This window comes from Heliconius melpomene, chromosome 14 (genome assembly GCF_056956725.1).
Source record: "Heliconius melpomene rosina isolate 202511_hmr_F chromosome 14, ASM5695672v1, whole genome shotgun sequence".
Taxonomy (NCBI): Eukaryota; Metazoa; Arthropoda; class Insecta; order Lepidoptera; family Nymphalidae; genus Heliconius; species Heliconius melpomene.
In genome coordinates, this window is record NC_140402.1 from 1407073 (window position 1) to 1419903 (window position 12831).

Below are 12831 nucleotides of genomic sequence, written 5' to 3' on the forward strand. Positions count from 1 at the left end.
GGAAAATTTTGTTTTATTATATTTTTTTCAGTCCAACGACGAGGTGGGGTAGGTGGCTCTTTTAGCTGGCCATATGTGATATTACGTGATAGGTCGGGGTCTATGCTGGGCCTGCCTTAGTACATCAATGGTAAACCAGGTAACTGGTTGAACTGCCTGCCCAGGCAGTCTCACTACTTAACATCCCTCCTCATACTTAGTCTCACAATTGAGCTATAAGGCATGCTCGAGCTTGTTGCCGAGGTGCAGCTGTCACAGAAGTAGTAACAGTACTCACCAGCAAAAGGTCCCACAGCTCGCGCCTGGTCTCCACGTCGAGGCCGGAGGTGGGCTCATCCAGCACGAGCACGCGAGCGTCTCCCGCCAGCGCGCACGCCAGCTGCAGGCGCCGCTTCATGCCGCCTGACAGGTTGTTGCTGCGCTCCTGCAGCTTGTTGCCGAGGTTCAGCTGTTCTAAAAGCTTCGTCGATGACTCCTTGGCTTTGCCGTAGGGTATGCCTTTGATCTGTCAATAGAAATCGTTTTAAAACTAAATACTTAAATTTTTACTTATAATAAATAAGGTTGATAATATTATTTGTGCATTTTTTTGTATTGAGGAGCTACAAACTCATCTAGCATTAGAGGAGTTGTAAGTGCGTTGCTGGTCTTTTAGGTGCAGATAGACTCAGTTTTTGAAGGCACCCGTGTCATATTGCACCCACAAACACTGCTACCAGGTAGTTCACAGCCATTCTACAGTTGGTCACATGTGAAAGGACAAATCACATAGTAGTGAAGTGCCAGGCCACACATATATAGGTGGTGGAAATTGTATAAGTTTGTGACAAACTGTGCAATTGGAGAATTCCGTAGCAGGAATTCAAACGAAATACTTCAACACATAATATACACATATAAGTGGAATTTCTCGAAAAATTTCTCTATAGTTATGTTGCTATAATTGTAGCAATGAATGCTAGTATCCTCTGAGAAAACTGCAGATTTCAGAACAGAATCGGTATAAGGGACAGCATACAGCCTTAAGGGACGCCAGTGTTCAAGCAGGTAATCGACTTTCTTCGGGATCGCGTGAATAATAACGTAGATCTTGGGCATTAAGCTCTATCACCTCGGAATATCATTTGGTTATCCAAAGTAAAGCTCGAGGCGAAGAGCGGAACGCCCAGGAGATCTGCATTCCCTTCCGACATAGGGACCAAAATTTGATTCTGTGTGCGTTACGGTGAAATATTATAAGACCATTGAATCAGAAGACCCTACAGGCGACGATGGTAATTCTGTTCAGTTCAAAATGTGAAGTTAGCAAAAGGGCGAACCAACCAATTGCTACAGTACAATCCATTCGCTACAATAAGGTCGAATACAATCCACCCTGCGCGGTCGGTAGCGAGTGCCCAAAGCCAATTAGTAGTATGTAATAATAGTAGTAGGTTAGTATGTAATAATCAAATTATTAATAATTTAAGTAATAACTTAATAAAATTATTAAATTCATTATTAAATTCAGTTGATATTCATGACATATTTTTTCATCCTGTTAATATTAGTTATGAAAATCCAGTAAATAATAGATAAATAATATAATGTTATAGAAAGAAATCAACATCATACCATGGTAAAGAATATAACATGCTCCAAAACAGTGAGATCTTTGAAGAACAAATTATGTTGTGGGCATAGTCCAAGATATTTTCGCATTTCTTCTTTCTGCGTGTCCGTATCAAAACCTTCTACATACACCTTGCCTTCCGTAGGTTTTAACATGCCTAGAAACAATGAAAAATATCGATTCTATGATATTTATTCCAAACTATGTTAAATGGGTTTTTTAGTCCACGCTGTATCCCGTATATGACAGAGTTGACAGAGGGAACCTGGCAACCTAGAGTTAAGACACTCCGTTCCCATTACGGCTTCTGTTTCCCACTTTTTGCCGAAATCTCGAGCCATCGCTTATTGCCTAGCCGATACTCAACGCCCTGCCCTGCCTTATTACTTACTAGAGCGAAATGAAAACATTAAATATTTCATTTCCTCGAATGGGAATCGAACCCACAACCTGTCGCGATGACAGTCGCACGCTATTCCTCCGGCGCCACGACTGGTCTAGAATATATATATGTATGGTCTATATAAACATACCTGTTATTATAGACATAAGTGTAGTTTTCCCAGCACCATTGTGACCTAGTAACACCGTTATCTCCCCTTTGTATACGTCCAACGATACATTGTGTAAGGCACGGTTTTTGCCAAATATCTAAAAATATTTGTTTTAATATATTAAGCTAATAAAGTTTCACCCATGCAATAAAACAACTGCTATTTTATAACAAATTTAATCAAATTAAATACTTTATAATGACATAGCATAAAAAATAAACATTACCTTAGTAACATTGACAACTCTGATTCCTACTTCAGCATCTTTAAGGGGTGGGTCAAAGTACTCCGGATTGATTTCCTCTGCTTCCTCGAGTTCTTCCAATTCCTCGGGTTCCTCAGGTGTCACTTTGCTCTTACTCCAGTATGATTTCTGCAACATTAATATTAATGAGTCAAGCAAAAATTTTGCACCTCTTTTTTGAAAATTATGCAATATAATATGTATAATGTAAATACTACTTACTAATACTTAAAAATGTACACATGTAGTATTGTACCTGAATACCAACATGTGGTGAGGTTGTGAATTAGATCTTCTCTCAAGAAATTAATTGTTTCCATTTTTCTCTTCTGATAAAGCGAAACGCCGAGCGCAGCGTTGAGTACAAACACTGTTTATAATCCGGTAAAGAGCGTTTTGACACCCGGCTACACTGCAGCTGAAGCTGCAGCAGTAAAGAAAATATAATGAATTACCTCACAAATAAAGTTCCATGGCAGAGCTTGTCCATACGGTCCGGGCCTCACGAAGGACAGATACCAGGACAACGTGAAGAATATAATCGATTGTACTATGAGATATAAATAGCAAGACAACGCCGACATAGTACTTGCTGTGTGAGTAGACGCCATGTTGCTAAAGTTTAGGCCTAAATCTGAAAATATTATGCAAATAATATAATAGTCCAAGATCCGAGAGCACCCATATCTACGTCATATAAGCAAAGCTGAAATTTGCAAAGAAAGCAAAGAAAAAATATTTCTTGTTTATACAAGATAATATTTTATTTAAATCGACATAACTAAATTCTTATTAACCTACCATTTACCACTCAATATACGACCAAAAAGAAATACAAACCAAACTGCTGCAAAGCACCCGACTCTTTCCAGAACCACTCCATGGGCAGGTGGGGGAGCAGTCCACAGAACGGCAGCAGCCAGCGCGGCACCCCCACCCCCAGCACCACACGCGTTGGTATGGTCAGGAAGATGTAGGAAAATACGGCTATCGTTATTGTGTATTGATCTGGAATCAATTAATGTAACATTGTATTTTTTACATTAATTGACTTAGACATTTATTAAAGAACTCTTTAATAAACAGCGTTCTGATAATTCTATGCAATTATCTGTGGGTAGCGGAAACTTTTAATAATCTCTCTCATATGGCGCAGGTTCAAATTCATTCACTTGCGAATGAAGCTTTAAAAATAGTGGGAATAAATTATTTTCATTTTCTCGTTCTGGTAAAAAAATAAATCGTGACGCTTGTCATTCAATACGCTATGTGCTGAAAACTGGGCGATGCATGGGGAACGACACATGAGTGATACAGTGTATAACTTGAAAATAATAAAAAAAATCAAATAAACATACCATTATTCACAATATAACTGCACACAAACGCCAAGGATATCATGGATATGAAGTAGAGTGCGAGCAATATCATTATTAAAATTATATTAGTGTTCCGCAGTACTGGGGTCGACGAGATGGTCAACAAGATGGCGGGCACGACGGCGAAAACGAGGCACGTGGGCACGCAGTTCAACACATGGCTGATACTTAACATTGTGTTTGATACTCCTACCATTTTTATTAGCTCCTGAAACAATTATGTTGTTATTTGTTTTGCTTATTACATTTTATTTAATGTCACGCTTTATCACGCATAGCGGGACAGAATAAATTGTCAGACAAAGTATCAAGGCAATCTGTTCTCAGTTTGCTGCTCAAAATTGAGATTATGCGTGTTAAGTGGCGGAATAATAAACAATGAATTGTTAATTAAAAACAATTCTATTCCCTAAAGTGGGAATAGAACCCACAACCATACTTTGCATAGACGTATATAACTGATCGCCGGATGGAATTGGAAGATACATGAATAAATCAATGATATGTGAGAAAAAAAAATTTGAGGACCTATCAATGTAAAAGAGCCCAAAAGAATTATTCTTAAAAAATTTGCTTGTTTGTCAGTCCGTTTGTGTAGGCTAACCTCAAAAAGGGCTTAACCGTTACAGGTGCAGTTTTCATTAGTAGTATTTTGGTAATTATAAAGTTAAACTTTCAATGTAGGTACAGACTTTGTCTTTAAAATGATGTCATTAGAACACGAAAGCAAGTTAGAGTTCAAGCGAGCCGCTAGATTACAATAATTTTCCACAATAACCTGGATCCCGTTAACTCTCTCCTCCAGGAGACGCGCCATGACGAACACGAACACCAGCAGCAGGGACAGGCTACATATTGTAGCCATCATTTCAGCAACTAATGAAGCTGTAAAATCCTGATGCGATTTTTTGTACGGGAACTCTTGTAAGACAACGTTCTGAAAACGTACAATGCTTTCAGTTATACTTTACAGAGGGAGTCAGGAAGCTTAGTGTTAAGACTTCGTCCCACTTTCTGCGAAATTCTGGAAGCATTGCGAGTTGAGTGGCGGTACTCAACGCCGTGCTTTTACACAAGAGCGAAGAAAGGAAAATATTAAATTGTGCCCCTGCGCCACAATTAGCCTCTCTGACCTGGCTAGAATGTATTATAAATGTTTAATTAAATATTTAAAGTTAAATTTGATTTATTAATTATTTATTGGCGTCACGCTATGTCCCGCACATATAAATGTAGGCAGAGGAAGCCTAGTGTTAAGTTACTCCGTTTACCCATCAACCCGATCGAATATTTTTAAAATATATAAAGATGTTACAACACTTGAATACAAGGGCTCTTTCTACTAACCTCAGGTATTTCTCGGTCACCTAATATTTTTAGATAACCTGAATCGATTGCCCACTGCAACTTCATAAATGTCTCATATACAGTACCTGAAATATTAGAAAGTTTTTTAGTTCCACGCCAACCTATTATTAAAATATTCCATTAATTTATTCTCCACTTTTATCTGAACTGGCATTGTGTGTCGAGTGGCGAGACTCGACGCCACGTTTTGCCTTGTAACCAAAGTAGGACAATTAAAATATTAAATACTTCATGTCCCAGAGTGAGAATCGAACCCACAAACGTTCGCGATTACGGTCACAGTTTCGTGCCAGTGCGCCATGACGACCAAAAGGTGATCAATTAATTTGAATTATATTTTACCTCTACTTTTAACCTATTGTAGAAGAGGAGGGAAGGGTATACATAATATAAATAAGCGTCATCTATGGGCAAGAATTGTTAATTTACAATAATACTTTACTATTTTCTTCTTAATTCTTCCTATTTCTATTTACTATTTCTTCTTCGCGTGTGCGGGATACAGCGTGAAGCTATTCACGCTGTATCCCGCACACGCGAACGCAAATTTGAGAACCCAGTGTTAAGACACTCCGTTCTCAATGACATTTCCGTTCCTCACTTTTCATCCAATTCCGGAGACATTGTGTGAGAGCGAAGAAATGAAAATATTTAATATGTACCTCATTTCCACGAGTGAGAATCGACCTCAGAACCTGTCGCATTAACAGTCGCACGTTTGTTTCCACCACTGGCCTCAATACTTTATTGTTTTAGTAATAGTTTATCTTTTTAGAACATGGTAATTTTTTATTCTTCAAAGATTGTATAGACAATGATAACCACTAAACATGATAGATTTTTATTATTATTTTTTAAATCAATTCTTAAAAAGATATATTCACCAAAACTATAATGCGGTCCAATATAAACGTCATCAGATATATAGGAATAAGTTTTGAAGTCTTCATTCATGCGTATCGTATAAGTTAGCTTCGGTGGTTTCTCGTCTGACAGGTCGACTCCCTGCAAATTTGAATGACAGAAGTAAAATGTATATTTTTTTATGTATAATACGGAGGATAACTATGGGCGTAGAAAGGAGGCCAGGTGGTCCGTGCATACCCAGAACAGTCTAGTGGGCACCCTAGAAAAAAAAATCTTTTTCACGAACGTATCTGTGCAAAGCTAAAGTTAACTGATTTCTTAGTAACACTTATTATAATATAACTAAGTTGTTTTCGTCTATTTAAAATAATTATACAATCCGTGATTTGATGTACGAGTAATGCTGTAATATTCACACTAGCTTTTCGGCTTTTGCCTTGGTGCCAGAGCGAAGAAATAAAAATATTAAGAAATAATAATTAATTCTCTCGAGTGGGGATCGAACCCACAACCATCCCGTTATATTCACACACTTGTGCCGCGACGGCCTCACAAGTAAATCCTTCCATTCCTCCAATCATACCTTAACATCGTTTTTTTTTACAACAGAACGAAGAAATGAAAATAGGTCATAATTTATTCATTTCCTCGAGTGGGAATCGACCCCACAACTTTTACAGTGACGCACACAGTCATCATAAAAAATGTAGGTAGTTGACAGTAGAATTCGAATTTCCCAAAAATAATGCTTAATTATAGTTATGTGAATCGGATTGGATGTTTTCAAAACAACTCCATTACGAAATCATTATGTAGATTATATCCTCTTTCATGAAAATGACTTGAAGCGCAAATGAAAACAAACATGTTTTAGGGTTCCGCACCTATAACGGTAAAAACCATCCGTCCGTCCATCTCACAAGAACATATGGATGTATTAAACTCAAATTATTATGAAATATTCTGGTCTACGGTCCTTTACAGTACAGACAAAATCAAGCTTTCAGCTTCAAAGCCATACGTTGGCTGAAACTATTATCAAAAAATATGAGCAACTATACATCATTTTTGATGCATTTTGTATGATATTAGCCGCATAATCAAAACCAATAGGGACCCTACAGTTATGAAATATGACACGAATTGAGAACTTATATACAATACAAATTATAGAAATATTAAAAAAGTGAAAATTTATAGGTATTTCTTGGAAAAATATTATAAATTTATATTTGTAGTTAATTTCATCCAAAATGAGAAAGTCCAATCCTAAAATGCGTAGGGAATTCTTGGTCGACGGGTCCGACTCGCACTTAACCCATTTCTTCTTTCTTAATTCGCTTGGACAGTATCCAAGAGGAAATTGAAATATTATCTATCTTCAATTTTTATGTGGAAATATTATGTATACGCGAGTGTAGGTGGTAGCTTAAAATATTCTACATTACTAGATTATAATATTTTTATTTCCTCGCTCCAAAACTATTATAATGCCGCCGCCATATTTTATTCAAATTATAGAACATAAAATTGAAATATAAAATGTGATCAGAAAATTCAAATGTATTAAAAAAGTTTTATATATTATAACTCTTATACTAGGTACTTATGACTATAACTATACTATCTTTATTATCTTAAATATTGTACGACGTGATTTTACTACTATTTTATAATCGCTATAGATAAAGTGAACGCAGCTGGCTTAATTTTCAGTCAGAGGTTACTATTAAAATTCATTGCCTCTTGATTCAAATAAGTTAATGCTATTAGAATATCGATTTCGAAAATTGACTTCTATTTAGATTCAGTTAGTTTAAGCAAATATATAAAAAACTAAAATATATGTATAGCCTTCATATTGTAACAAAGTACGTGTTACTTTGATAACATTAGATATATTACAATGACGTACATACAATGATACATGTAATAAATTTAAACTTTGGCGTTGTTCGCGAGGCCACCACTCAACACGCAATATCTCCAGAATTCGTCGGAAAGTCTGAAATGTAGATGTCTTAATGGGCACGGAATGTCTCAACACTAGGTTTCTAGGTTCCCTCTGCCTACGCTACTGCTACGGGACACAGCGTGAACCTATACAAATAATTAAATTACTGAATCAATTTTACATTTTTAAATATAAATTATTATATAAAAAAAGATACATTTAAAAATATAAAAAAACCACTCTTCCGAGGGCGGGACAAGGGTCCAAGCCATCGGTGGCTAGGGCTCCAGAGAGAAGAACCTCCGCACAATACGTGCCGTCTCAAGTAACACTGCCTTCTGTATCCGGTTCTTGATCCAACAGCTAAGCGATAGCCTCTTAAGGTGTTGGTCGAGGCTTTTCGCTATTAAACCGTTAACCGAAACCACTATCGGCACAATGATAGTCGCATTGACATCCCACATGGCGGTAATCTCATGGGCTAGGTCCAAATATTTAGATTGTTTTTCTTTTTCGGCCTTCACGAGATTTTCATCATGTGGGATAGTAACGTCAACAATCACTGCGCGGCGCGCCGCTCGGTCTACTAGTACTATATCAGGTCTATTGGCAACAATATACCTGTCAGTAATAATAGACCGATCCCAGTAGAGCAAAGCACAGCTATTTTCAAGAACAGACATGGGATTGTACCTGTAGTAAGGCACCTCCAATTCTACAAGGCCATATTGAAGAGCAAGTTGCTGGTGTATTATCTTGGCTACTTGATTGTGTCTATGCAAATACTCGCCATTAGCAAGATGAGAACAACCAGAGACAATATGTCTGAGGGACTCCCCAGGTCGATGACACGCCCGGCAGATGTCGATAGTGCCATCTTTCATAATATGTCTCTGGTAGTTCCGTGTCTTGATAACTTCGTCCATAATTGCACAGGAAAAACCTTCAGTTTCTCCGAAAAGATCCCCGAACTGTAGCCAAGATAATGATGAAACAGTATCCACGTCCTGGCCCACTAGGGCTCTATGGAATCTACCATGCAGCTCCTTGCTCTTCCATACAGCCATGCGATCAGAAGTAGTAAGTACTACAGGCCGACGCCAGTTCTCTTTGCCCAAGGAAGGAGTAAGGCCTTTGTCAACTGTTACCACCAAATAATAATTATTATCTATATATATAAAAGGACTTGTCCTCACTGACTGAGGTAAGACGCGCGCACAGCCGTAACTGCTGATGGTAGAAACATGAAATTTGGACAGGTGTTGACTTTCGTAATCTGGACATCCACTAAGAAGGGATTTTGAAAAATTTTAACCCTAAAGGGGTGAAATATGGGTTGAAAGTTTGTATGGAAAAAAAATAAATCGACACCGATTTTTATAAAATTTGAAATTCAAACTCTTAAAAATATTTAATTGAACACATGTTTCACGGTTTTTTAGAATTTACCCCCTAAGGGTAACCATAAGGGGTTGAAGGTTTATATGGAAAAATCTTTAAATCGCTACAGATTTTTATAAAATTTGAAATTGAGACTCTTAAAAATATTTCATTGATCACGTGTTTTATGGTTTATTAGAATTCACCCCTAAGCAATAAGCAGGCGAAGCTGCGCGCGTCCGCTAGTTTGAATATAATATTATAGAGTTGGATGTGAGTACCTACCCACTGCTGTCATTACGGCAGCTATTGGAAAGCGCACTTCATTGTTTGCAGTTGAAGGTCGGTTACAATGAAACGCCAATTGTGTTGATATCACGAGATTACATTTACATAAAAAAATATATTAAATCAGCTTCACACTGTATCCCGCACACAGCAGGGTAGACAGAGGGAACATAGAGTTAAGACACTCCGTTCCCCACATTCCGCCGAATTCATTCATTCTGGAGGGATTGCATGTTGAATGGTGGAAGTCAACGTCAACTTTGTTGTCTCGATACCAGAGCGAACGGAAATATAAATTGCATACATACAAATGTATGTATGTAATATATGTAAATATATAGTTTGTATATATTCAAAATTTTATCAACAATGTTGTTTTATATGAAACCATTATAAAAACTAGATATAAGTCATCTTCCTTTGCGTGGATTATAAAATTTAAAATACTGATTGCTCTGGTAGGAGTTTTCTTACTTTTCTTAACAGGATAGGAAAAGGAATCCTAATGCTAAAACTCTCTGTTTCTGAATTTCCGCCCAATTTTCGAAACATTAAATTCGTGTTGAACGGTAAAACTCAACGCAGCACATACAGGTATATTAAGATAAAAGATGGCTAAAAGTTTCTTTTTTTATGAGGATATATTGAATATTTTTTAATAATATAATAGGACTTGATACATACGTTACTTGTAGCTTTAGTCATATGTATTGTCAGTTATTCTATTCCAAAGTTAACTATTTAAATTTCTATATAGTTAATTTTCTCTCAGTGCATGGTAGTAGATAATATTACGAAATTGTGTGAAAAGTGAGTAAATTTTCGAAATTTTCTATTTTTAGAAGATTTTGAGATTATTATATTTTTGATCTTGAAACTTAATTTAAACTACTATACTATATGGGTAATGATGTAAACAAAGAGTTAAATGTTTACGTTATAATTGATTATCAAATTATGACCTACTTATGTAGGGACACAACTACAGTAGCGTGTATACACTTATATTTTATATATTATACTAGCGGACGCGCGCAGCTTCGCTTACGTATTTAGGGGTGAATTCTAATAAACCATGAAACATGTGTTCAATGAAATATTTTTAAGAGTCTAAATTTCAAATTTTATAAAAATCTGTGGCGATTTAAAGATTTTTCCAAACAAACTTTCAACCCCTTATTTGCACTCTTAGGGGGTGAATTCTAGAAAACCATGAAACACATGTTCAATTAAATATTTTTGAGAGTCTAAATTTAAAATTTTATAAAAATCGGTGGCGATTTAAGAATTTTTCCATACAAACTTTCAACCCCTTATTTGCACCCTTAGGGGAAGAATTCTAGAAAACCATGAAAGATGTGCTCAATTAAATACTTTTAAGAGTCTAAATTTAAAATTTTATGAAAATCGGTGGCGATTTAAGAATTTTCCCATACAATCTTTCAACCCCTTATTTGCACCCTTAGGGGGAGAATTCTAGAAAACGATGAAACACGTGTTCAATTAAATACTTTTAAAAATCTAAATTTAAAATTTTATAAGAATCGGTGCCGTTTTAAATTTTTTTCTATACAAACTTTCAACCCCTATTTCACCCCTTTAGAGTTAAAATTTTTCAAAATCCCTTCTTAGTGGATGTCCAGATTACGAAAGTAAACATTAGTCCAAATTCCACGTTTCTACCATGAGCGGTTACGGCTGTGCGTGCGTCTTACCTCAGTCAGTGAGGACAAGTCCTTTTATATATATAGATAAGGTGTATGCGATGTACATGCAGTGGGGACTGCGTTTGCTCAATTGTTAAACAGTCTCAGTACCTAACACCAAACACCTTCTGAATAGGTATATAACACCGACACACCTATAATTTAAATATTTAATGATACTTATTTTTTAATTTCTCATTTATTTGTGGTACCCGAAGAAAAACGTTGCAACTTAAAATTTTATACATATATAGAGTATACCTATAGAATACATTTTTGAAGAATCACCAGCCACAAACTCCCACATTTATTTATGAGATTTTTTTCTTGGACTTTATGATCCTTAAACAAAATCTTACTAAAGAAAAAAGATTTAATGTGGAACTTATTCCTAAACGAGGAAGCGATGGCTCCTTGGCGTCTGGGTCAAAGTAATCGTTAGAGCTACTCTTGCCAAAGGAAATCGTAACTATACAATAGTCTATTTATATACTCAAATATGTTGGTTTGGAAGTTATTCGAAACCAACCAGAAATATTAAAAACCTGGAAAATATTTTTACTGTTCTGGTTCTGGTTATATGTTCTATGTTCATTATAAAGTTGTTTATATAATACTAAAATAAGATATTAAAACTAGATCTATGTCTAACAAAAACAAACAACATAAAGAGAGTATAAAGTGAGTGTTGAGTTTTAAAGTGCCCTTCATATCTATGATTAATTATTGATCCCTCACAGCATTAACATTGTATACGCCGTATCACCAATCAATAACTATGATGTGGCATAGCGTTACTAAATGTAATTATCATAGATACACTATGAAATTCAAATGATTAAATTCCGTTTCTTTAAAATTCTTCATTTAAAAAGAGTAATAATAAAAATTAAATCAGCTTCACGCTATATCCCGCATACAGCAGGGTAGGCAGAGGGAATCTTGTGTCCGTTTCCCGCTCTCCGCCGAATTTTAGAGACGTTGAGTGTTGAATGGTGGAACTAAACGCCGCGCTTCGCCTCGGCACCATAGCAAAGAAATGAAAATATAAATTTAAATAAATATTTCATTTCCTCGAATTCCTCCCACAGCCAGTCATCGTTTACAGTCGCACTTAGTGCCCCGGCAACACGACTGGCCTCAAAAAAATTCTTCATTTTTCTTCTTAAATTTTTAATAAATACGTAATTCATACACTCCTACTTTATGAGATTGACGACACAAACGAACATCTATATAATGATATATGAGAAAATTTATTATTTGGATCATATATCAGTGTAATAAATAGATCAAAATTGGCAAATTTCTCCTTCCATTTAGCGTTTGATCTTTTCAATCGGTTCGTAAATAAAAAAGTTATATCAATATAAAGTATATAATTCGACTAAATTGTTTTAAAATAACAGCAATTTTATATTGAATCGGATCAAATTTTACTTTTCAGTGTGTGGATATTATTGTCTTCAAGAAAGTAAC

General features: G+C 35.9%; 1 protein-coding gene across 2 annotated transcripts in view; it reads right to left on the reverse strand.

The window, feature by feature from the left end:
- LOC146531860 (phospholipid-transporting ATPase ABCA3-like) overlaps positions 1 to 12831 on the reverse strand; it is a 33206-nt gene that overhangs the window by 17293 nt on the left and 3082 nt on the right. For both annotated transcript variants that reach the window (XM_085197646.1, XM_085197647.1), the window contains exons 4-13: positions 6042 to 6162; positions 5137 to 5222; positions 4568 to 4726; positions 3769 to 3997; positions 3251 to 3418; positions 2866 to 3044; positions 2393 to 2539; positions 2146 to 2263; positions 1615 to 1769; positions 278 to 505 (exon numbers count right to left, since the gene is read on the reverse strand). In XM_085197646.1, the coding sequence (XP_085053772.1) occupies positions 278 to 505; positions 1615 to 1769; positions 2146 to 2263; positions 2393 to 2539; positions 2866 to 3044; positions 3251 to 3418; positions 3769 to 3997; positions 4568 to 4726; positions 5137 to 5222; positions 6042 to 6162 (1590 nt within the window). The remainder of the gene's footprint in view (positions 1 to 277; positions 506 to 1614; positions 1770 to 2145; positions 2264 to 2392; positions 2540 to 2865; positions 3045 to 3250; positions 3419 to 3768; positions 3998 to 4567; positions 4727 to 5136; positions 5223 to 6041; positions 6163 to 12831) is intronic.